General features: G+C 30.5%; 4 protein-coding genes across 17 annotated transcripts; 3 read left to right on the plus strand and 1 right to left on the minus strand.

Moving 5' to 3' along the window:
- The first annotated feature begins 1,708 nt into the window (after positions 1-1,708).
- LOC114418289 (auxin-binding protein ABP19a-like) lies at positions 1,709-2,630 on the plus strand. The gene has a single exon (XM_028383561.1). The coding sequence runs from the start codon at positions 1,736-1,738 to the stop codon at positions 2,360-2,362; it is 627 nt and encodes a 208-aa protein (XP_028239362.1). The 5' UTR covers positions 1,709-1,735; the 3' UTR covers positions 2,363-2,630.
- A 3,234-nt stretch (positions 2,631-5,864) lies between these two features.
- On the minus strand, positions 5,865-11,246 carry LOC114418174. Of its 14 annotated transcripts, XM_028383395.1 has the most exons (7): positions 10,893-11,238; positions 9,260-9,372; positions 9,022-9,028; positions 7,789-7,863; positions 6,637-6,668; positions 6,434-6,485; positions 5,865-6,327 (listed from the first exon to the last, which is right to left on the minus strand). In XM_028383395.1, exons 3-7 carry the CDS (start codon positions 9,025-9,027, stop codon positions 6,139-6,141), a joined length of 354 nt encoding a protein of 117 aa, XP_028239196.1. In that variant the 5' UTR covers position 9,028; positions 9,260-9,372; positions 10,893-11,238; the 3' UTR covers positions 5,865-6,138. The 14 variants fall into 14 exon arrangements, 1 of the variants encoding a protein (XP_028239196.1); XR_003667995.1 differs by lacking the exon at positions 9,022-9,028 and having other exon boundaries at positions 6,590-6,668; positions 9,262-9,372; positions 10,893-11,245; XR_003667989.1 differs by lacking the exon at positions 9,022-9,028 and having other exon boundaries at positions 5,865-6,349; positions 6,590-6,884; positions 9,262-9,372; positions 10,893-11,236.
- A 4,126-nt stretch (positions 11,247-15,372) lies between these two features.
- On the plus strand, positions 15,373-16,221 carry LOC114419134 (auxin-binding protein ABP19b-like). Its single transcript, XM_028384749.1, has one exon. It carries the CDS (start codon positions 15,390-15,392, stop codon positions 16,014-16,016), a length of 627 nt encoding a protein of 208 aa, XP_028240550.1. The 5' UTR covers positions 15,373-15,389; the 3' UTR covers positions 16,017-16,221.
- Positions 16,222-24,776: 8,555 nt separating this feature from the next.
- On the plus strand, positions 24,777-25,730 carry LOC114418176 (auxin-binding protein ABP19a-like). Its single transcript, XM_028383396.1, has one exon. The coding sequence runs from the start codon at positions 24,880-24,882 to the stop codon at positions 25,504-25,506; it is 627 nt and encodes a 208-aa protein (XP_028239197.1). The 5' UTR covers positions 24,777-24,879; the 3' UTR covers positions 25,507-25,730.
- Positions 25,731-26,988: the final 1,258 nt, after the last annotated feature.

A 26,988-nucleotide genomic window follows, 5' to 3' on the forward strand; every position in this document is an offset into this window, starting at 1 on the left:
AGTAGGTTCTTCAAATTGTTACATTGGAATGATAAAACATACATTTCGCTGATGATGAATGATCAATCTTAATATTCATGACCAGTTAATTAATTATATAGAGACCTCAACATCACAAACATGAACATTAACATTTCTCTTAATATATTACATCATCATATTAATTATATTTATATATCTTTTCTTCTATCCTTAGGTGTCAATTAATATAGTGGTGTGCATGCATCATTTTCCTTTATTTATACTTAATCGTAACTTTGTTATCTTACCAAGAAACGAAAAAAAAAGGAAAAAAATCATATGTAAATTTGGCACATGGGCCACTGTAATGAGTATAGCAGCATAACACGTGAAGCACGGTATGCTCGAGGGAAAAGCTCAAAAGCCCAATTATTGCTTGTTATGAAGCTATCTAAATCTTTTGCGTATAATATATCTTCAAAACTTAGAGATTAAGAAGTAATATGGAAAAAATGAGGAAGATATACAGAGTATTTGGATTCCAATTGGAAGCAACGAAACTATTATATTTTAGTCAAAACTACGGAAGATATATAGGCATTTACCAACATGATCATATTTTATGGTTTTTATAACAAAATTCCAAAGAGACACGAAATAAGCTCAGAGAGATGAGGTGGCGTGCCAGGTTGTGTGTGTGATCATGAAGGTGCAATAATGGAGAAACTAGAGAGGGTAGTGATGTGGTAGCAGCGTCGTATAGTGGTGGATCAAAGGACTGATTATTGTTGTTCGGTTCAAGCTAGGGCTAACAGATCATTGCTGTCCAATTCCTTAATTCAAATAACTCGTTTTCAATTAATAGTTATAGTTATTATATTACATTAGTCTATAATCTATAAAGTAATAATTAATAAAAAAAACTGATTATATCTAATAAAAAGTTCTAGTTGACTGCGGTTTCTAGCTTCCTCTACCGACGGAACTTTCTTTTATTATACTAGTATATGACATAATATAAATAACGCAACTAAAATCAATACTCACAGAATGCATGTAACCTAAAACTAAAGAGGATTTGAAACGATTGTATCTGTTTAAGAGAAAAAGACAAAATGCAATATCCTTCGTTTACCAAATTATTTTTTATAGAAAAAATATTATAATTTTTTATAAAACACACAATATGTAGGCCAAAAAAATTAGAAAGGACAAAACTAATTTTTTTGAGAGTGAAAAATAAATGTTATTATATATATATATATATATATATATATATATATATATATATATATTCACATTCAAGTAAAAAAATGGTCTGCATCCGTCATTCCCCACTGATCATGTTGGCTGCGATAATATCACAATATTATCATTTATCAGATATGATAACACCTAAATAATTTGCATGTCGTGCACGTCCAAGTTCCACGTGCTTGTAATATATCATCACAGAAACATATAATTGCCTATATATATATTTTTAAATAAAAGGTGTCTTCATGATCTTATTTTTTATTATCAGAAAAACAAGTAATGTAAGAATGATAGGAAAATGATATAGTAATCTACAAATCATGCAGAAATAGAAATGGTGTGCAAATATATAAATTAAAATTAATCTCGATCTGATTCTCCAGCTCTTGCCTTGTGAAACTTGAATTCTTAGTTACTGCATATATTAATTCGGTGTCCAACTTATACAAATAGCCCTATAAATAGCATGCCAATTCCACATTACCTTCACACCAAATCCATTCATCCAAGTTCAAAGATGAAGATGATCCACGTTCTTTTCCTCTTTGCTCTTGTCTCGTTCACTTCCCATGCTTCTGTCAATGATTTCTGTGTAGCAGACCTAAAAGGTCCAGATAGCCCTTCAGGCTATCAGTGCAAGCCACCTAACACAGTCACAGTGGATGACTTTGTGTTCTCTGGCTTTGTAGCTGGAAACACCACAAACACTTTCAATGCTGCATTAACCTCCGCATTTGTTACTGATTTTCCAGGTGTGAATGGTCTTGGTGTATCTGTGGCACGGTTAGACATAGCCAAAGGTGGATCAATCCCAATGCACACACACCCTGCTGCCACTGAACTTCTAATAATGGTGGAAGGTCAAATCACTGCTGGTTTTATGACCCCAACTGCACTTTATACCAAGACACTGAAACCTGGAGATATTATGGTTTTTCCACAAGGACAGTTGCATTTTCAGGTTAATTCTGGAAACGGAAAAGCCACTGCTTTTCTGGCATTCAGTAGTGCAAACCCTGGAGCACAACTACTTGACCTTCTGTTATTTGGCAACACCTTGCCTTCTGACTTGGTTGCACAGACTACCTTCCTTGATGTTGCACAAGTCAAGAAGGTTAAGGCTCGTTTTGGTGGCAGAGGCTAGGGTTTCTTATGAATCAACTCATACCTAGTGTTTGTTTTAGTGATAATCGTCAGCAATTAATAAACTTGTGCATTTGGGTGTGTTTTGCTTTCATTTTAAGTTTGATTCCAAACTTATGATTTGAGGGTTTGAAGTTTGACGATGTATAAATAAAAATTTTAGAGTTTAGTTTGAGTGCATCATTGATTTCAAGAAAGTAATTAAGAAAGAAATCAAGATGTTCACTTGATTTCTTTTATTATAATAAAAATAATAATATTTCAAACAAGATATTAATAAAAAGTTTAATACCTTGTTGTGTTTATCCTTAATTTTTTTAATAAATATGAGTTACTAATTAGAATCATTAGATTAAAAGAAAACAAATGATATAAATGCAGGACTGGTAACTTCTTTAATCTCTTAGAGCAACTTAATCTCTTCTTTAATAACATATCTAAAGTATACATACTATGGCAGCGCTCTTGTTATCATTTAAAATTTCCCCACTATTAATTAATAATGTCGTATCGTCCACCTTATTTTACGTTCTAGATCTATATTTGGTTTAAAGAGAGGAGGAGAAGGAAAGAGGGGGAGAAATTTTGATTACACATTTTGTTTTGTTAAGAGAAGAACAAATGAAAGATTTTAATAGGAGGAAAAATGATCATTTTCTTGTTGGGTTCATAAGTGGAGAAGGGATTATAAAAATTAATTTACTTGTATATTTATATAATTTTACATTTCAACACATAAGAGAGGGATATTTTAATTAATGCACTTCAGATGTTTTAAATCTTTTTTCTTTTTTCTCCTAAAAATTAAACCAAATAATAAAATTTTATAAAAATATATCCTTACCATTCATTTTTCTCCATTTTCTTTCAACCAAGCAAAAAAAGAGAAAAAAATAATAAATATAATATATAATGTGACTATGAGTTGACCCGGTCAATGTCAAAACAACTGAAATTTAGTAATATGTTTTAGAATATTCTTATTTTGGTAATTACTTTCTAATAGTACCTCTACTTTGGTCAATCTGCAGCCTTTAATACAATTACTTCTTACCTTTAAATTTTTAGATTCTCTTCCCGGTAACTATTAATGAATAAAAATATTCAAACTACCCTTTTCATCCTTCTCTTTTTTTACTTCCTATTTTAAAAGTAATAAATATAAAACGTATTAAATAATAACATATTCAAACACACTAATACCTTGTTTTACTTATTTTAGGGTGGATTCAGAAGGAAACAAGGGAGAGAAAAAAATAAAAAAAGGATAATATAAATGTGATAAATGATGTAACTGGTGAATTGATCCGGTCAATGGTAAAAATTATCAAAATTTTTATATATAATATATCACATTTTAGTGATTAAATTCTAAAAGTGTCATGTTTTGGTCAATGATTCCTTAATGGAATTACTTAAAGGACTTATATTAAAATTTTCAAATCTTTTGTTTTCGGTTTGTAAGAATGACTATAAACATTTAGACAGTGATCATATTGGATACGATGATATATGATATCTTGTTTAATTGTTTAAAAGCGGTATGTTGTCTTAACATATGTTTACTGTTATTTTTTATTATTTAGGTTCCAAATTAATAACAAATTATTATTTACTTTTTGTTTTATTAATGATGCGGGAACCTTACTTTACTGAAGAACAGAGTTTTGTTTAGGAGGCATGGTGAAAATTTCTAAATTCTGTCAGTAACCTAAGTTGTATTAGAATTTTATCTTCCATAAGCTTGGCCTATTGTTAGAGCTTGTGCTTGTATATCAGTTAGTTTGATAGTAACACTGATGATCTCTTAAACATCTGACAGGAATTTGAATGCTTGAATTTAAATTGTGTAGGAAGTGGTTTGTTGTCATTTGAATGCTTGAATTACACTGTCTTCTGTAAAGTGTTTTTTCTAAATATATTTTTTTATCCATGATAGTCCATTTAATTTTTTTTACTGAATCTGGAGAACATGTCAGCCATGCCATTTTGATATGTTCAATTGTCCATTAATTTCTGTCTGCTTTTTCTTCGATTATTGCTATTTTTTATTCCCATGATGGAGTTCTGGTTATTCAATTCATATTTCTGGCCTTCGTTTGGATTTGACTATTACATGTTTAGATATGCTTATTTTAGGGGCTCGATTTATTTTGGTCATGAAGCTTTCTACTAAACCATGTGATGGCATGATGTGCACCTAATTTCTTAGTGGAGTCCTTATTTTACTCTTGACTGATGCATTTACCAGTTTGTCTTTATTTTTTATTTCAAATTAGGTATATAGAAAGTAGAAGAATAGGAGTATCTTAGAAACAATAAAAGAAATTCCTATTTGTGTTACAGACTTTTGAATTTAAGTTGCCGATAACTGATTAAACTTTTGAAAACGTGCAATTTATATTGATTTATACTTGAGATATCTCAGGCAAGTGTATTTATCTGAAATGCCAATGGTTGTGATTTGTGAATCTTTGCTTAATTTCATAGGAGCATTGTTTGGGCGTTATTATGACAAGGATTCAAAGGTGTAAACCCAATTATCAGCTATTTGTTTGATTGTTTGTGTAACCTACGGTCATCATCCAAGGGAGCATCATTTATTTTGTAAGACATGCATGCTTTCTATGTTAATTTATAAGTTTGTTTAATTTTTTTTATGATTACGTAAATTTATTATTTAATATATCATATAGTATTAAAAATACATTTACCAATTCGATGATGATTCATCTCAAGAATTTAATGAGATTTCAAAACATAGAGATATATATGGAAAATTAAAGTAATTCCCACTGCTAGAGAGATATATATATTTGCTAATAATATATACCGAAAATTAAAGTAAGACTAAGATATTCTGTTTATTTCTTTCTTTGTAGTTAGATAGATATAAAATAATAAATTAAAAATGTATGAATTGTATTGTTTTATAGTGTGATAAAAGGAGTTTCAATAACTTGTATTAAATATTAACCAATAACCAGTAGTAGTACTTGTAATTAAAACAATAGTAATAATACAAGAAAATCAAATAATTGGATTAGGATGTACTACAAATGAGAAAATAATTTATGCACTTTTAACTTGGCTTATTTATTTTATACTCATAAATTGCTTGTTCGATCAGGATGTAACAAATTACTATTGTTGGCATTTAATTCAAGGAAAATAACATGAGAAAATATTTAATATTTTTTATAATTTTTCATTAATTTTAGGGTATGAGATGATACCCAGTAATGCATACTAAAAAAAGTAATCACTCAAATTCAACGTTTGCATTATAGATGTTCTTCTTTTTAATATTTTAAATAATACTTATTTTTTCAATTATAAAGATTAATTTTTTTAATATTTTAAAAATTAAATAAAAATTTCTATATTTTAAAAATGAATTCAATAAATTTAGATATTTTTTTAAATTAAAAGATCATTTCAAAACAATTATTTAAATATATATATATATATATATATATATATAATTATTTTTAAAATCATAGTAAATTCCCTAAAGATTTTATTCAACAAGAAAATTCACAGAAAATTACCTACGAATTTTATTCTGTAAGAAAATCCACAAGTAACTTTATGTTGATATTAAAATAACCACCAAGCTTAATTGACTACCTAGTACCCCTCCTCCATAACGACATTCCCCACCAAGATATCCTACTACACTACACTAACAGTGATGATAGCTTGTCACCGCCAGTGTAAAAATAGAGTGGCCAGCTACTGTATGCAAAATTGCTGCATGAGAACCACATAACACTGTCAGAACTCAGAGAAGCCTGAGTATTGGACGAAAGAGACTTGAAAGGAGGGATCAGGCCGTAAAAACACAATTCCTATCAGGCACGGCATTATTGAAGACAACTTTATTTCTCTTTTTCCAAAGGAAGAAGTTGACAGCACTCCATAAAATTTGCCCGCCCACAGAAGAAGTTTTAGAGAATCCCATACCTTCATTTTGCCAAAAAAGAGCCTCAATGGATAAGACATGTTAGATTTTTTAATGGATCTGTAACACTACAACATGTAGAACCTAATTATAAGACCGGAGCCATACCTTGTTGAAAAGTGCATGAGCATTGCCAAGTTTTGGAAGAGCACCACATTCCCTTTTTGATTACATAAGGTCAGAGTTCCATTCAGGCAAAACTAATTACAAGAAATACATTCAAATTCAGCTAACTATAATGGGTTTAATATATATACCACTGACCATATATCACTTGGCATGGCCACGATAAGCTTTTCTGTTACACTTACTGAGGATTGAGGACCTGATGTCCCAAAGGAATCTGATACATGTGGAATAGAATCTTGCTTAGTCACATCCATTGTCACAAGCCCTACAATTTCTATTTCATCCAATTGACCAATGTCGTGGATGAGTGTGTACATCAATGTTAATGTCTATTGACATACTACCCGCACTCCTTGGCCTCTCACGTGCCTGTATTCTCGTTGGTTCTACTGGTCCTTTGTAAGTGCTCCTACTTCTTGGTGGTTGTCCCCTATTTTGTACCCAAACCAAAATGCATGATTAACAAATTAAGTTGCACCACTTTTAGTTTTCAACAGATATATAATTTGATTAAGTTGCTAGCTGAGTAACTTTCATTCATAATTTGGCACCTTACTGATCCACCTTCTGGTTCACTAGGTGGACATGCCTGCACAGGAAGTTGTTGAGTGTGCAGGCATCCATTGCTACTCTTGAAATCGTTTTTATATATGTCTATATGTTTCTGTGTTGAATGTGCAGGTTGTACAAACCGTATATTATGTTAGGCTTCCCTAACATATATAGCAGCCACCAATGTTGACTGTTGTTACTAATGTTGTTCTTTTGCAGTACATGAATTGGATCCCAAATTTGGTAATAGTTTAACCTAAGACAGCAGCTGCAAAACTGGTGATTGGCTTGTGCGTGACACCAAAACTGGTGAAATGTTGACAAGAGCCTCCAGGTAGATATCAGTTTCAAGAATCATTTTTTTCTGTTGCCTATAGACATGTTTTGAAGAGTATTTCTGAATCTCAATGTTTCACTCTGTTGATTTGGCACTGCTTTTAATCTCACGAGGCTATGTGAAGTTATCTATTATCATTTTTACTTTATCTTAATACACCACTATTGAAACACAATTAATTACAGATTTAACCATACAAAATTTTGTTGATGACAATGTTTTAATCTACCAACAGAATTTTCGTACATGCTTACAAAAGAAGGCAACAAGTGGGATTAGGAAGATGCATGATATGACCAACACAGAGCAATGATGGAAATTGATATCCCTACGTATAACTACATCAGACTAGCACATACACATACACATACCAAATACATTATAAGCAAAAACTTATAGCATTAATAAAAAAAAAGCTCAAATGATGGTATAAACTTGGAAGTACCTCTGATTCCCTTTGCAGTCTGACTTTGGCAACTAAGAAACTATGAATACCAACCCAACAGTCAGCCTTCAAAACCTAAAATTTTTTAGTCAAAAATGGCATATTAGAATAAAAAATGCATTTATACGAGACAAAAGGGAAAAAAATTCAACAAAAAACAGGAAAGGAACAGAATTTGCACACAAAGAAAGGTGCATGCTGAACAAACAACAAAAGTATAATGATTCATGTTCATATGTTTAACTAAAACTCATAAATAGAACTTCTGACATTTGGACTTAAATACAGTTTGTAAAATTTGGGCTGCTCTCTAATCAGCTGGAAAAAAAATTTCGTGGGATTCAGTTACGCCTTAAGTCTAAATGATTATGACCATGTTTAACTGCATCTAATTCTTATATATAGTTGCTTTCATTAATTTAAATTAATTTGTTTTGGTTTTGTTTATGTTTCATATCATACCATTCTGGAGGCAACATAGGAACAGTACATGTCATGCCTATATAGACATGAAACTTGGTACAAGGCTTCATGGTGTCTTTCAAAATTGTTAACTATTATTTGTTTGTGATGTCATTAGTCAAGTTCTGATCATAATCTGGAGTTACTTTGTCACAGCTGATAAATGTTTATATGGCAAACTACTAGACCGGAGGACAATTTTGGCCTACAGTGCACAACTACACAATTTTTTTATTTGTTTTCATAAGTGGAGATCCATACATCCTTCACACAATAGTTTTCAGCCAAGGCAAGCGGGACAGGGAACAACAATTCTATGTACGGTTTGACCCAAGTGCAGGTTTCCATAGTTAGTCTATCATGTGGAACCCACAGAGGATTATGTAAGTCCTTATTATCTACAAAAATAGTCCAGTATGTTTCCTTTTTTCTCTATTCTATCCTATGATCCTTAACATAGTTTCTCATACTCTCTTTAATTTAGATTCTGAGTTTTTTCTATATAATATGCTCAGTTAACTACAGTTGCTTCTCTATAGAGGCATATGCTCAGTTTTTGTCAATAAGAACTGCCCATTATGTCGTGATTGGGGAGATCTTGTTTCATTCTCTTAGTTTTGGTACTGTTGGGGGCTTCAAGTACAGCTGAGTGCACAAGAGACATAAGGGACTTCCAAAGCTTGTTTGGAAGCCAATTACCAAAAGGGTCAGTGCCACCATCTGGACCCTCTTCATGTCAGAACAACCTTAGCCCTTACAAATACAGCAAACCTTCATTTCCAAATTATTACTATAATTTTTGTCCTTAATAGCACTTGTCAAGGATAGAAGCATGCATAAGAAATATATGATATATCTAGCTAATTGTAACATGAGTAGATTGCATAATTCAACTTAATCATATATTTAATTGATTTCAGTTGTAAACATTTTTTTAAGTGATTAATAATGCACAACCTTAAGCAGTTAAGTTACAAAAACTAAATAACCTGGCTTGCATTTGGAATATACCTTGTCAATCCACTGTCAGAAAGATGAGGATTCAAATCTGTATGAACCAATATGTAGGCTGACTTTATATTCTTATGAAGAAAAGATGATGAACAAAGTTCATGTAGGTACCTAGGAGAAAAACAAGTAGAGTTAGCTTCTTCATTCTCAGGGCAAAAATTTACATTGATGCTTGAAGTCCAAAAATTTCACATAACAACTTCAGCTTTAACAATAACTAATTGTAGTCAAGATATTAGAGTCTATATAAGCAAGTGGACAATAGTTTCATACTAGCTGCCACTATTCTTATAATTAAAAGTTCAATTGTATCCCAAAGCTGAGTGGTGTGTGACAATTGTCACACTTTAAGCCCTAAAAGCCTCCTATGCAACAGGACATGTTAATATTAAACCATGCAAAGTGGCACTCTCACAATGCAGCTCCAACCATGTTCTTCAGTTCCTTCGCTACTTGGACCAGTTTGGGAAGACCAAACTGCACTCACAAGGGTGTTTGTTCTTTGGGCAAGCTGAGCCACTAAAGTGCACTCACAGTGCAGCTCCAACCATGTTTATGTCTTTTGTGCCTATATTATATAATATAATATATATTTTGCCTATATATAGTTTTCTTTTCCGCATAATATCTTGCTTCTAATTTAGTGTTATTGGTAATCCCTTTTTGTGGCTTCCACAAATAAATCAACAAATACCAGTCCAATGGATCAGAATTCACTTATATATATGCAAAGAATGTGAATTTATATATCATTATTAATGTAAACATTTTATTGGTGAATATTATCAACCTTATTTGAATCTTCATGTCTGTTCTGATATTGTAAATCTTTATATATAAAATGACTTCAACTTTTATACAGACAAAAACAAAAAGAATGAACAAAAAACAACAACAATGCCTCTACCAAAATCCTTGGTCCAAAATAGGAATGCCTCTACCAACTATGTTGCTGAATACAATAATTATGTATATTATTACAATTTCCTTAATGCATATGCTTCAGGTCGTTACAAAATGATTAGGCTACCTCTATCTATAAACACCCAAGGGATTCATGGAATTGGTACCTCATCACTACTTTGAACCATTTGTATATAATATTACTAACAAATTTATGAATGGCTTTTCTTCGATCCACCTTCGTGACCTCAATGGATCTTTCATAAATGCTAGCCATAGTCTGTGCAACTTACTATTATGGATATGGTCCAACACCAAAGCTTCAGACCCCCAAACCCAAAACAGATTACAAATTTGACAAACCACACCCCAGAATACCCAGATTACTATGTAGTGCCCAAACCAAAAGGAAACGATGAACTACATCTGCTTCCCACAATCATTGGTGTCCAAGGAATTGAAAATAGAAGCTACCCTAACACAGATATCCTTTTTTTGTTAAACCTTCAAACTTCTAGCCTAAAAAACCCAGAGCCTAAAAATACGTACAAAATTCTGCCAAAAATGTTATACAATGCTCCATGCTCACACAAAATAATGAGCACATTACTAGATGCAACATTATTCACCAAAGACCACAAACAAGATTCAACTACAGAGTATTTCTTTCAATACATTGGCAGCAGACACCATAGCAGTCACAAACGTTGGAGTACAAAGAAATGTACCTCTATGGCGATACCCACGCACCGAGTAGCGACGAATGAGGCAGGAGACTTCTCTAGGTCACAAAACAACCTTCCCAACACGAGCGAGGGTAGTAAGAAGGAATGCTTAACGCAGTACTCGGGAGGGGAGTAAGAAGAGACGATGGTAAATGGGAGATAGGTACGACCTAGGGTGCGCGCGTTAAGAAAACAACGACGGTCTGGTGCAGAAGACCGTCTTCATTTTTCCCAAAAATAATTATGAGATTGCCACTAAGAACCGATTTACGATCGGTCCATATAACCGTCCTTAGAATGACAGAGTCATACAAAACTTATCCATGCAAATAATTACAAAAAATATCACTGTGTATATGTTCCTCAAGAATCATCTTAAAATTAGCATCATAAATCAGCTTTTTTTACTAGTGGATCTCAAAAATTTTAACGACTGAATTAGAATATTTCAATCACTAAACACTACTTCTTTTTAGTGGATTCTACAGATTTTGCATTTAGTACTTAATAATTTTTTATTTATTTTTAATATCTGAAAAATTTACAAATTTTGCATTTATCCTTGAAATGTATTTTTTGGTATTTCACCTCTATCATTACATTGGCTCTATTAAGTTGTTCCTAATATATTTTTTCTTTTAGTCTATTTTTTTTCCTGAAATTATCGGTATGTCTTTTTCATTAGAAGTTAACGTCTCAAGTTAACAAAGTCAATATAATGATAGGGATTAAATATAAAATAAATAAATACAAATTTAAAATAACAATTATGATTGATGTATAAAAAAATTTACAAATATATATGAGAAAATTTGTTTTAAATATAATATTTTGATTTTTTTTTCTACACTATTTTTCCTTATATTTTTTTTACATTATATTTTTTTATAACTACAGTTATCATATCTTTTTTTTTTTCTTTTAACTTTTCTCCTGTCTTTCTTTTATTCTTTATCATCTTTTTACCCAAATAGCATCTATTAAGATGTGTGAAAAAAGGATTTAAATTAATATCTTTTTATTCATTTAAATTCGGATAATTTTTTTATATTCCAAACTAAAAAGTATTTTTAGTCTCATACTTTGGAAATAATTATTTTTTAGTCCCTAATTTGTGATCATTGTAGTCCCTGATAAGGATTAAATGAATTATTTTCAAATTATGAGACTAGAAAATCACTTTTAAATTTGAAAGACAAAATAAATTTGGCAATTTAAAGAAAGAAAAAGATATTTAAGTTCAAAAAAAAAACTTTAGTTCTAGATCAATTCTTGTAAAGAGAAAGCATTGGTAATTAAATTAAATGTTGTCATTATCTAGTTAGGCCTTACAGAGTTGATATATAGTCTCATGAATATTGATATTGATTTGCCAAACTATGACAGCATTAATTAATTTGGCATGCATCATAAAGAGTAAGTATTAATTAATTTAAAGCTCCAAAAATATTTAAAGCATCGAATTAACTTTAAGTTAGACATTAAATTAGTAGTTAATAATATAAAATTAAATATTAATGTAAGGACTAAAAAAATTATATCCTAAGTAAGAAGCCAGAGAGCTAATTTAGAAAATGATGGGTATGATAATATCTTGTCTATATATTTTATATCTATTACATAATATATATATATATATATATATATATATATATATATATATATATATATATATATATATATTATTTATGTTCGATATAATTTTTTATATATCTTCACACAAAATTTTGACATATAAAATTAAATTAAACATATAATATTGATTAAAATATTAAAAAATAAATTAATATTATTCAAATATTTTTTTAAATGTGTAATAAGAATAATATTAAAAATAATTAAATTTATAAATATTACATTTTATAAAAAAAAGAAACTAATATCAATTATTTAAGCTTGTTGTCTCAACTTTCAAGTCTCCTCAAGAAATAGGTGGAACAACTAGTTAGCTCTAATGAAAAACGTTCTCAATCTCTCATGTTTTTATGAAAAGGCAATGCTTGTTTAGATAGCCAGTTTTGCTTCCCATGGTTTTGCTATTGACATTTTGTTTGGTGGAATTTCATTCCTACCTTTATTTCAATAGAAATAGAATAGGTATTCCTAACTACAAGTTTTCATAGTTATTTCAATATAATACCTAACTGTGTGTGTGATTATAAAAAAATGTTAAAATTATTACACAAATATGTGTGTAATTATAATAAAATGTTAATTAATATTGTTAGACAAATGTGTATCATAGATGACTTTTTTTATGTGGGAGCAACAGAAATAGACATTTACTATTAGATCTTATCATCAACGATCAAGATTAAAAAAATAAAACCATCAAAATCATTGAACACATTGATCAACTAACACTCACATTTATTCTAACTTAACTAATTATCTTCGGTTCAAATGATATATTTATACTAAATATATGAGAAAAGTTTTGTTACTCATAATAATCTTACTTCTTTTGAATATGATTATTTCTCCAATATATACATGTGATAGTATAAAAAAAATAAAAATAATTATTTTTAAAAAAATTGTCTAGGTAACCCAAACTAAAATTGGGATTAAACAATCTTATCCTAGATGACCCAATAAAATTAAAACAACTGTATTAAAAGTTGGATTCACATGTTTATATTTTTTATACACAAAATTTTGACTGGTTATATATTCTTCTCATTATCTTCTACCAGTTTTAAATTATGTCCACTTTTTAGATTTTAGATTTTTTTTTCTGCAATTGTTTCTATACCTTCTCTTACAAGAAAATGATGAGATTTAATTTTCTTCATCCAATATTGCATCCATTAGAGAAACTCCTTTCCAAACACATTTATTTATTTAAAAGGCAAAAGCAACATTATTAATAAACCAATACCACAAGAGGTGCTTGACTTAGAAAAAAAACACTATTATACACAGTATAGAAAAAGATGTTCAGCAAACATGGTGCCTTGACAACAATAAAAGCACAGCCTGGTTTATGTTATTACTATGCACACCACATTTGTAATCTGATCAATCGGGATACCACGTCTATAATCCTAATTGGGATTCCACATCGTAGGGTTGTTTCAAAAAAAACTTGAAAGCAAAGAGGAAAAAAGGATCGAAGAGGATGAATGTTTTTTTATCAACCAAATTAAAATTTTATTCACAAAGGTACCAGTGGTTTAGGGTTTAAAATTAGTGGTACCAGTAAAACAAAAAAAAAAAAAAGGAACAAACCAAAGCGTGCCTCCAAGTCACCGAAAGAGAAAGAAAAACAATATTTGCTATCTCAATCATAATTCAGCACACAAAACCTAAAACATAAATAACCTCCAATCAAAATCGAGAACCCCTTCCCAGTAAAAGCCCTTAATCAGAATCTTAGTTTAATTGTTTATGTATCCCTTCACAATGAATCTTGTCGCCAACACTCCGCGAAAAAAACGACGAACGTGGTGGTGAAAGGGTGAAATTCGGTGGTGACAAAGATGTACGCGTGTTTGGGAATGCAAGAGCGCAATTTCAGATTAAATGTAATTTGTAAAAAATAATAAGAAGAATATAAAATTAGTCAAAGATTTGTATCAAAAGAATTTAAAAAATGAACCCAATCCATAACACACTTGTTCTAATTTTATTGGATCATTTTGGATTGGGTTATGTAACCCCATTTCTACTTAGGTATGTTAGATCACCCCTAAAAAATCACATAATTTTTTAAAGTGATCATATTACTTTCTAAGTGGTATCTTTTTATACATAAAAAAGTGGTATCTTTTTAAGTGATTAAAAAAATGTGACTATCCATCTATGAATATATAGAACAAATTTATATCATCACTTGAAGTAGTATTGTCTAAGAGTTTATTATACTCTTGTTCTATTTTACGCAACTCTTATATTATATCTGATTTTGTTTTACCATATCTTTGCCACCAAACGAACCTTAAAAGACTAAATTGAAATTGAAAACATTTTAAAAGCTAACATAATTTCTCACTGTATGTTTGAATGACCAATAGTAGCCTTCCTAATATATTATTGAAAACAATCCAAACAAATCGCATGCCTTCTTATCTTGTCCTTTTTTATTGTTTTTCTAAAAATAACTAATGTAGAATTTCTTTAATAAAAAATATAAAATTTCTTAAATAAAATGGTAACGTTTCTTAAATTAATACAAACGAGCAAACGTGAAAGAGACGGTAGTCTCAGCTTTTCTAAGGTTTTGATATAGTTATATTTTTTTGGACCAATGGTTGAATAAGATAGTTACACACCAACAAGAGAGAGGAAGAGTGAGAGAGCTTCATCCAACTACGTACGGGCATTGGAACTCTTTTTCTTGCTATCTTAATTACAATGTTAATCTCCCTCCTAATTGCGTTAATTTGAAGGACTTGCATATATAGTTGCATTAATTTATACCTAACTCAAGATCATATCTTACCCTATAAATAGCTAGCCAATGCATCGTTCCCTTATGCCAAATCCTTTTCATTCAAGATGAAGATGATTCGCATTCTTTTCATCTTTGCTCTTCTATCCTTCACTTCCCATGCTTCTAATGTCAATGACTTCTGTGTGGCAGACCTGAAGGGTCCAGATAGCCCTACTGGCTATCACTGCAAGCCACCTAAAACAGTAACATCACATGACTTTGTGTTCCATTTAGGCCCTGGAAACACTTCAAACGTGTTCAAGTCCGCAATAACCTCTGCATTTGTCAAAGATTTTCCTGCTGTCAACGGTCTTAGCCTTTCTGTAGCACGCATTGACATAGCTCAAGGTGGAGTGGTTCCAATGCACACACATCCTGGTGCCAATGAAATAGTGATGATGGTGGCAGGTGAAATCAACGCTGGCTTTATAACAACCGATGCAGTTTATCAGAACACACTGAAACCAGGAGATGTTATGGTTATCCCACAAGCACAGATACATTTTCTTGTAAATTCTGGTAAGGGAAATGCCATTTTTTACGCTGCTTATAGTAGCGCAAACCCTCGAGTGCAACCAATTAGTATTCTGTTATTTGGCAACAACTTGTCTTCTAACACGGTTGCACAAACTACCATCATTGATGATTCCGAAGTGAGGAAATTGAAGGCCATTTTTGGTGGCAGTGGTTAGGATTTTCTATGAATCCACTCCTACTACCTAGTATATATAATTATTCCAATAAACTTGATCCTCAGCATAAATATGTTTGTGTGTTTCATTGTCCCATTTATATGTCCAATCCCAAATATTATTGAAGGTTTGTTGTTTAACGGTTTGATCATCAATGCAAGAAGAGGATTATATATGATTCTTATCTTAATTCTATTGGTTTTTACATCTTCGCTAATGTAATTTAGGATAAATAATCATTTTTATATGTTAATGTGTACAAGATGCGATAAATATATTTTGTCATTAACTCTCATCTGTCATAGTAGTCTACGTAGCATAAGGGATAAATTTATTATTGAAATGAGTACTAATGTGAATTGTCAACATATGAACATATTTGTCATAATTTTTTTTTTGACTTTTTGTCTTTCCACTCCTAACATATGCGTCCCTGAAGATAAAATACAAACTTTAATTCTTGAAAGTATAAAAAGTACAACAAATATATTTGGACATTAATAATAGATTGTGACTAATTATTATTATTATTCGTTTATAATTTAGTGCTCCTATTCGTTTAGTATTTATGCAATATATTTTTTAAATTTTTTTTATATATATTTTTATTATTTTGATTTCTTTATCAAACCTTAATCTTTGTTGTTAATTTTTTTTATCTTATATCTTATAATTTTATCAAATTTTTACTAAATTTCTCATTTTTAATCTTTAAAATTATTTAATATCTCAATTTTAACTTAAGTACCCTTATATTTAGATTGAAAATAATATGTTGAGAGTTTTGAGTAGAAAAAATACAACCGGTCACGAGACTAAATTTATTTATTTATTTTTAAAAAAAGAATTTAATCAACTATTCTTTTTTTTAAAAAAAAGTCTCACAAAATTTAATCAATTGAGTTACCATTTAAAAAAATGAAAGTCTTTTATTTCTTAAAATTTTTTGTTTCTTCAATTAATTATTAATTTTTATTACGTACTCTTCCACGGTATGTTAATCTCATTAGTAATAAACCTCTGTACTAGTTTTTTTTTTTGAAGTTAATCTCATTAGTTTGAGCATTATTGTATTTTTTATTTAAATTTATTTGGATTCTTTATTTGTTAGTAACTGTTTTCATTTCACTTATATTATGTATAATAAAAGTTGTCTCGAGTGAAAGCACATAAGATTTATCCAAATGATTCTTTCATATTTGAGATATATATATACATTATATTGATTAAGGAAAAAGACTTCTAATTCCACTTTAGCTCTATCTAGTTTAAATTTTGTGAGACTTCTTTTAAAAAAAAATTGATTAAATTCTTTTTTTAAAATAAATAAATAAATAAATTTGGTCACGTGACTGATTGTGTTTTTTCTACTTAAAACACTCAACATATTATTTTCAATCTAAATATAAGGGTACTTAAGTTGGAATTGAGATATGGAATAATTTTAAAGATTAAAAGTGAGAAATTTAGTAAAAATTTGATAAAATTATAAGATATAAGATAAAAAAAATTTAACAGTAAAGATTAAGGTTTGATAAGGAAATTAAAATAATAAATATATATATATATATATATATATTAAAAGGTAATTTAAAAAATATATTGCATAAGTACTAAACGAATAAGAATAGTAAATTACAAACACATAATAATAATAATAATAATAATAATAATAATAATAATAATTAGTTATAATCTATTATTAACGCTCGATCGATATATTTGTTTTACTTTTTATATTTTTGATGACTAAATTTTATATTTCCATCCTTCAGGACACATTTGTCAACAGAGTAGGAAGACGAAAAATAAAAAAAAAATATTATGACAAATATGTCACTATGCTAACAATCCACCTTAGCAATCACTTTAGTGACAAATATGTCACTCCATGTCAGGTTACTTTATTGACTGTGACAGATGAAAGTTAATAATGTGATATACTTATCGTACTTTTAAATTTTACATTTAGGAACACATTTGTCAATAAAGTATATGTTAAGGGACAAAAGTTGCTATTTACCTTGAAATTTACTATAAGATAAGATTCAAATATATTTTTAATTCTTAACAAATTTTAAGATTTTGTATTTGAATTTAAATATATTTTTTAATTTTTGTATAGAGCTTGCTATCTCTTTGACTCCTTCCTCAAACTTATTCTTGTTTGTCCCCAAACAAGTTACCCAAACGCACAACCCCCAACATTAGTAAAAAAAAGTATTTCCGTGTATTTAAACATGATTATTAAAAAAAAATTGTTTTCATTCAAACAACGGTGACATTTTTATTGATATTTGTAAAAAGTGCTTGGAGATTTCTGGGGATTGATCTTCTTTGCAAAAAGTGCTTGGATTTGAAATTCTTGACGTGTCATGTCTCAAGGTTTGTTTTGTTGCTTTGTCTCTCATAAAAGATTTGTATATCTTTGCTGATTGCTGATTAACTTTCTCTCTCACAAGGTTAGTGACATCTTAGATTCTGCACAACTGATCTGCGAGCAGGTAAGTTTGTTGAAACTCACTGGTATTGAATAACTTTGATGATCTTTCCAGGTGAAGATACTACTTTCAACTGACTGATATTCTATACTACAAATATGAATGAGCTCCTAGTCTCCTTCAGCTGCTGTAGTGCTAGACAGGCAACTGCATTTTCATTTACTAATTTATTTATATATGTATTTCAAGATGAAAATTATTTTTTTTATTGCAGAATGAATTGGCCTCCCGTAGAACAGATGTAGGGAATATATCTTCTTGCTTCTTGTTTCTTTAACTTATAATAATTTCTAACATCATAATCCAATGAGAAATAACAACCTTCTGAAACAGAGCTTTCCTTCATTTTAATTTGATATCAAAGATAAAACACAATTAATTAAATTGTTGTCCAACTTAAAAAAAGTTCTATAATAATTCTTTTGAGACATCATGTTTCGAAGCTTCAAATGATAAACTCAAGCTTGTCGATGCTATTGTAATATATCATTTTCAACGAATCAATGTTAACAACATACCAAACAATTGCTCATTCATTCATTTTTTTTTAATACCTATTAATTTTTAAAACCCTTTTATTCATAAAAATAGGGGAGCATGTTTTCTCCTTAAATCAAGATGGCTATGAAATATACTCAAGTTTCTGATTCTGGATGAAATTAGTCATAATATTGCAGTTGTACTTCTTATAACATGATAAAAATCTATTATATATGAACATCGCGACATATATCAAATATTATTCACAATATTTGCAGTGGAATTTAAAAATTCTATAAAATTCTTTATGAAATTCCATGTTTCAAATCTTCAAGTTCAAATGATAATATATCATTTTTAACGAATCAGTGTAAACAACCAAACAATTGTGCATGCTCGTCCAGGCATAGTCATTTTGGCAATACCTATAAACTTTTAATACTTATTTATTAATTTAAGAAAAAACCCAGGGGAGCGTTTTTTTTCTCTCCGTAATTCAATATGGATACTGTAGAAATAGATCGAGTCTGTTAATTATATTTGCTTCTACATGAGCAATACTCTAAAGTTGTAGTATTATTGGATATGAAGTGTACACACAAATTTCGAGTTAGCATTTCAACATGTGTAGGAGTTTCTACATTTCCTTCGATTGGCTTTTCTCTTGTTAATTACTATGTGAATGGTTAAATATCCTATTATTGTAGGATCAATATATGTCTTCATTTTGCTAACTAATTAATTATGTTGACCATTCTTTCATGATTTATTGTTTGGACTTTGGACTAAAACCTATACTAGCAAACTTATTTGAATATGATTTTACAATATCAATGTTCCTCTCTTCTTTGCCACCTTAGCTGAAAAATTAAATTATATACTTAACGAAAATATGAAAGTGAAAAGAAAGACAAATACAGGGAATGAATAACTTGGGATCACTTCTTGAACAAAGGACATTTATTTACCAACTTTCATCACTACCACAAGATGATAAACAAAGTTAGTGAGGAGGAAAGAATCCCCCTCCACCAGCCTAAAAACAACATTATATATATATATATATATATATATATATATATAAGGCACAAAGTTATACTTTTCCTCAGGATAGGTGATGGTTCTGGGGTTTTGGTCTTGGAGGTTGGCTAAGAAATTTATTGTGTATATATCATCTATCCCTACAATTCCTCTTGACCTACTTTATTTATAATATTTGATCTTTGTTATTTATTTGTTTCTCCTATCTTTTAGGAATTTGAGCATGCAAAAAACCGAGGATCCAAAATCTATGCAGAGGTTCGTGGCTATGGGATGTCAGGTAGTTTGTCTAATTGCAGGATATGTAGGATTTTCTTCTAGCCTTAGTTTTATATTTGGTTGACTTATTTCATGTGGATTTTGACTAGGTGATGCATATCATTTAACTCAACCTCCTAGTGAGGGGAGAGGAGCCATTTTGGCCATGACTCGTGCTTTAAGACAGGTATCCTTTATCTTCTTGCAATGATTTGTATTTTTCATGCATCATTAGAGGTTTTCTGTTGGCTGAGCTTGCAAGCTTAAGCATAAGCTTACTACTTCACTTTCCAATAAAAATTTAAGGTTATCGTTGGTTTTAATTTCAGTCCATAAGGTATAAAATGCGGTATAATTAAAAGAATAAATGGGAGTTAAAAGGCTCAGAGGGACTAAAAATGGGTTTTTACAATAGTAGGCTATATGTTCCAAGGTATAAAAACAAGAAATTGCCTCTTTTATTAGAAAACTAAAGAATGGAGAAAATTCAAGAGAACGACATCAAAATTTAAGCAAAGTAGTACCTCGTGGTTTAGCACTAAATTTAAGAAACAAATTTAGTTTAAGATCGACACTCACAACTGGATGAGGATTCTCCATGTGTTTAGAAAAAAAGTAACCTATGTACAAGATGCTTGAAAACATATCAATTAAATTATTCAATTTATTTCTATCGATCCACAAAAGGTTCAATGCCTCAAAAGTGTAAATTGCAAAAATAAATCAATTGATCTCATATTTTTCTTTTTGGATCAATGGAAAATATTTACCTAAACAATTTTAAATGAAAGATCTCAAATTCAATTAATTAAGAAATTATTTACAACCTAAAAGACTATTCATATTCAAACTTGTGTTCAATTTCCTTCTTGTAAAATTTTCTTGGATAAATAGCAATTAGACATCGCGAATAAAATTAGTTTCTAACAAAAAAAAATACAACAAAAATATAATTCTATTACACACTTGTACAACAGAAATATGATTCTATTGCACTCGTGTTACTCTTGTATTTTTTTTTCTCACCCCCATTAATTATGGAATGTGAATACGTTTTTCTTGTATTTTCATCTATGAAACAATTGGCAATACAGCTAAAAAGCACTCACATAAATAATGCTAATAGCAAAAGTGAAAGTGCCAATAGCAACCCCTCTAGATAACATATCAACAGGGGACAACTTACCTGGGCTATCCAATCTCAAAGACTAAATCGAAGCTTCATGAGAAGCACGTAAAGGCTCCATTGGACTAGGATGACACAAATGTAATCATTGTATCACGAAATAATTAGTTAATTATAAGATGATGCTCCCATTTCGACCATTACAGAATCGAAGGAATTGAATCTTACGAAATAAACAAACAACCTCTCCAAGTTTGGATCCCAATTAGTTATATCGATAGTAGACACCTTTTTTCTTTTTTAAGGAAAACCTCTCCAACTTCATTGTTTAAATGACTTTATTAATAAAAGTCATTGGTTTAAAACTCAATCTAACACGTTTACATTGTAGATTGTGGCAGATCAAAGTCTTCGTCATAATGCATGCGTCTGCTTAATGTCAACCCACTACTTAAGTTTGATTTTTAACGTGTTAATTCTTAAATTAATTAATGATTATTTCATTAAAAAATGAGTAAACTCTATTTTTCTCTTTTTAATATTCTTATATCATGATTTTTCATACAAAATATGATATTATTAATATTTGTTGCTGAAGCAAGATAATTGATCTCTACCGTGAATATCTGGTCTTCTACAAGAATAAGAAAGATCTGCACGCAAATTCAAAAAAATGATATTTTAATGTCTCTTTGGACAAAACTAGAAAAATGATTAAATAATTATTTATTAAATTATTTATTTCCTACATTTGCAGGAAATGATAGTTAAATTAGAATTTAAGTGTACACTCAAGTGCTGCCGCACGTGTTTCATATATATCATTCTCCGACTTCAAATAAAATACAATCAGACATCGCGAATAAAATTAGTTTTTAACAGAAAAAAATACAATAAAAACACAATTTTATTACACACTTGTACAACAGAAATATGATCCTATTGCACTCGTTCCGTTGTATTTTTTTTCTCACCCACATTAATTTTGGAATGTGAATACGTTTTTCTTGTATTTTCATCTATGAAACAATTGGCAATACAACTAAAAAGCACTCACATAAATAATGCTAATAGCAAAAGTGGAAGTGCCAATAGCAACCCCTCTAGATAACATATCAACAAGGGACAACTTACCTGGGCTTATCCAATCTCAAAGACTAAATCGAAGCTTCATGAGAAGCACGTAAGGGCTCCATTGGACTACGATGACACAAATGTAATCATTGTATCACGAAATAATTAGTTAATTATAAGAGGCAAATTTCCCCCGAAGGGGTCCTTTTACAAACAAATTCCCAGAATGGTGTTGTTTTGAAAGTATTTCCGGGATGATGTCTTTTTTTACGTGGGAGGAATGCATGACGCCATCAGGAATGGCAAGTCCTCCACGGATGGTCCACGTGGCAGCGGACTCGCCAGGACTAGTGGCGATTTCAAGCCAACTGGTCTCGCCAGTCAAACTGGTGAGTTGGTCCCTGCATGTCTCGCCAGACGCAGTGACGATAAAGCCATGGGGTGCGCAGGCTAGGGCCAAAACCGCCAAAAGCATTGGTTCAGTGTATTCTGAGTGTGTGACATCGTTCAGCTTAAATAGTTGGTTCTTCCTCCTATGATTTTTGTGTGCATTTTAAAAGTTTTCTAAACTTCCAAATTTGCCTTCTGCAACAGTTATAAATTCCTGAGCCTTCAAGCTTTCAGAGTTCAAAGTTCAAAATCAAAATAAGTGTGTGCCATGAAATTTAAAACATGAGTTAAAAACACTTACAAGGAAGAGGAGCTACGCACGAGCAAGAAGCAACACAAGGAGGAGCAAATCTTTTTCACTAACAGAAACCAAACACACACTCAGAATACACACACTCACAATCTTTTTTTGAACTGGTACGTGAAGGAGTCAAGGAGAGATCCATTTATAGGAGAAAATGAACAATTTTTTTTCAAGCTTCTCGCCAGTCAAACTGGCGAGACCGGCAGAAGCGCTAGCCTGGAGGCATGTCGCCACTACGTCTAGCGAGACAGGGTGCAACTCCCAGTCAAACTGGCGAGTCCAGCTAGCACGAAATCGCCGCTGGTACTAGCGATTTTCCCTCCATGTGTTGCTGCATGCTCAAATCGTCATTGCTGCTGGCGTTTTCTTTGAAAGTTCACATAAAAAACAAACCCATCCCGAAAATTGTTTAGAAAGAGCCCCATTTTGAGAATTACTTTGTAAAAGGACCCCTTCGGGGGAAATTTGCCATTATAAGATGATGCTCCCATTTCGACCATTACAGAATCAAAGGAACTGAATCTTACGAAATAAACAAACAACCTCTTCAAGTTGGGATCTCAATTAGTTATATTGATAGTAGACACCTTTTTTTTAAGGAAAACCTCTCCAACTTCATTGTTTAAATGACTTTATTAATAAAAGTCATTGGTTTAAAACTCAATCTAACACGTTTACATTGTAGATTGTGGTAGATCAAAGTCTTCGTCATGATGCATGCGTCTAGTTAATGTCAACCCACTACTTAAGTTTGATTTTTAACTTGTTAATTCTTAAATTAATTAATGATCATTTCATTAAAAAAATATGAGTAAACTCCATTTTTCTCTTTTTAATATTTTTATATCCTAATTTTTCATACAAGATCTGATATTATTAATCCCCGTTACTCAAGCAACATGATTGATCTCTACCGTGAATATCTGGTCTTCTACAAGAATAAGAAAAATCTACAGTAGATTTAAAAAAATGATATTTTAATGTCTCTTTGGACAAAATTAGAAAAATGATTAAATAATTATGTATTAAATTATTTATTTCCTACATTTGCAGTAGTTAAATTAAAATTTAAGTGTACACTCAAGTGCTGCCGCGCGTGTTTCGAATAACTTGTGCGTGTAGACATGTTACAGGGGAATTCTTCAAATTGAATTGCAACCAATTGCTATGTTGACAATGCAAAGTAGTATAAGGAAAATATTAAATATACACTTAGTTTTTCTTTTATCTCACTGTCAACCCACATTTTTCTTTCAGTTTCTTTCTTCATCTTCAATCACATTTGCATATCTATCCGGTATAAGGAAAATATTAAAACCCACATTAAATAATTACATATATCAATTAATCTTTAACTAATTAATTATTACTAGTTTAAATGTGCACCTGTATTTTAAAAGTATAATAAAAATATGATTTTATTGTTTTCATTCTAATGTCCACTCTCACATGAATATGATACAGCCACTAGTTAATTTTGCTTGGTGGTTCACGTTACACGTTAGTCTGATTCTCATATATAAAATAAAACAAGATGTAATTAGATATAGTACGATCCTAACTCAAGGATTTAGGGGTACATGCAGCAAGGCCATAGGCCATGTATCTTCAGCGTGTAAGAATAGCTTTATAAATAGATAGCCAATTCCACATTACCTTCACACCAAATCCATTCATCCAAGTTCCAAGATGAAGATGATTCACTTTCTTTTCCTCTTTGCTCTTGTCTCGTTCACTTCCCATGCTTCTGTCAATGATTTCTGTGTAGCAGACCTAAAAGGTCCAGATAGCCCTTCAGGCTATCAGTGCAAGCCACCTAACACAGTCACAGTGGATGACTTTGTGTTCTCTGGCTTTGTAGCTGGAAACACCACAAACACTTTCAATGCTGCATTAACCTCCGCATTTGTTACTGATTTTCCAGGTGTGAATGGTCTTGGTGTATCTGCGGCACGGTTAGACATAGCCAAAGGTGGATCAATCCCAATGCACACACACCCTGCTGCCACTGAACTTCTAATAATGGTGGAAGGTCAAATCACTGCTGGTTTTATGACCCCAACTGCACTTTATACCAAGACACTGAAACCTGGAGATATTATGGTTTTTCCACAAGGACAGTTGCATTTTCAGGTTAATTCTGGAAACGGAAAAGCCACTGCTTTTCTGGCATTCAGTAGTGCAAACCCTGGAGCACAACTACTTGACCTTCTGTTATTTGGCAACACCTTGCCTTCTGACTTGGTTGCACAAACTACCTTCCTTGATGTTGCACAAGTCAAGAAACTTAAGGCTCGTTTCGGTGGCAGAGGCTAGGAATATTATTGCTCATGAATTTATTCCTATCTAATGTTTGTTGCTATTTATAGTCCATAATAATGCCTGTGTATGCCCTTGCCTTTTCCATTTCGATGTTTGGATCATGTACTTAAAATTGATTAATCTATGTATTTATATATTTTTCAAGAATGATATCTTACTGTATCACTTGTTAGCAAGATGTGTTTTGTGCAGTAAAAAAAAGTCCATTGGTATTACTATCTCCGGTCCAAAAACTATTGATATTGGTTTTATAAATTTCAAGCTTATTTTTATTTTTTTACATATATCCTTATTTAATAATTGATATTAATTTTCAAATAACTACTTCTATAATATATAGATATATATAAAATAGCAATTATTGAGTCCTCTCATGCACCGATTGCTACCAGCAGGGTGCTAATGCACTAATAATAATGGTAAATGGTCAAATCACTTGCTGGAATTATGATAACCACAGCACTTTTATAAAAAGACAATGAAACCAGGATATCTTATGGATTTCTCACAAGGCACAAGGACTGTCTCATTTTCAAGTAAATTATTAATATCTGTTGCTAGAGCAAGATGATTGATCGATCTCCACCGTAGATATATCTGGTCTTCTACTAGAATAAGAAAGATCTACGCATAGAATAAAAAATATAATATTTTAATGTCTCTTTGTACAAAACTAAAAAAAGATTAATTAGTTTTAATTATTTTAAAATAAATTATAAACAAATAAAAGAAAATGGATTCATTGTGAGATCTATATAAAGTAATTTAAGATCATAAAGTTTATTTTTTTTATTAAAATAAAAAAATTAAAAAGATCTTGAAAGTTATATGCACCGCGGGATTCACCAAAAAATTGATTATAATCAGAAAGTTTAATCTTTTATTGAACATACCCTTACATATTAGACTCTATTTTTTTTATTTTAAAATACATATTGTCTTCTCCTAAAAAGAATGTTCATTTGAATACATTTCAATGTACGTAAAAATGAGCTTTTAAAATATATATTTTTCTTCTCTTCTTGTGAGTATTCTCAACATGATAAATACTACTATTTAATAGTTAATTTTAAATGTCTATTATAATTTTGTGACCTTATAAGATAAAATAAATATTTTAGACAATTTCAAAGCTTCTTCTCCACAATACTAAAATTAATTAGTATTAATTATAGGAAACTTAAAATTAATTAATTGTTGGTTACAACCGTGATCCCTTCTCCATCTGCGTACTTATATTACTCTTAAGCAGCTTAATTATGTCAATTCCGTGAAATAGCTTTCTCTTAGTAGATGTTGAGTCAGAGCTAGAACCAAACAAACAAACACGGTTGGAAGACACAGAAAAATTAATCTAGGATGCTGGTTACAAGTAAGACTAGCGCTTTTTTTGTACTCCTTACAGTTTGTAGAAAATTTTCATTCAGCAGTCTATACAAGATACTGGAAGTTTTAATCAGTTGCTTTTTCACTAAT

Source organism: Glycine soja, chromosome 7 (genome assembly GCF_004193775.1).
Source record: "Glycine soja cultivar W05 chromosome 7, ASM419377v2, whole genome shotgun sequence".
In the NCBI taxonomy this organism is placed as follows: Eukaryota; Viridiplantae; Streptophyta; class Magnoliopsida; order Fabales; family Fabaceae; genus Glycine; species Glycine soja.

What these genes read in the sequence shown, in the direction of transcription:
- LOC114418289 (XM_028383561.1), top strand. Translation starts at nt 1,736, where the DNA reads ATGAAGATGATCCACGTTCTTTTCCTCTTTGCTCTTGTCTCGTTCACT.
- LOC114418174 (XM_028383395.1), bottom strand. An exon ending in GACTGCAAAGGGAATCAGAG is followed by an intron (nt 6,669 to 7,788) that starts GTACTTCCAAGT and finishes CACATGTATCAG; the next exon opens with ATTCCTTTGGGACATCAGGT. An exon ending in CTCATGCACTTTTCAACAAG is followed by an intron (nt 6,328 to 6,433) that starts GTATGGCTCCGG and finishes GGCAAAATGAAG; the next exon opens with GTATGGGATTCTCTAAAACT.
- LOC114419134 (XM_028384749.1), top strand. Translation starts at nt 15,390, where the DNA reads ATGAAGATGATTCGCATTCTTTTCATCTTTGCTCTTCTATCCTTCACT.
- LOC114418176 (XM_028383396.1), top strand. Translation starts at nt 24,880, where the DNA reads ATGAAGATGATTCACTTTCTTTTCCTCTTTGCTCTTGTCTCGTTCACT.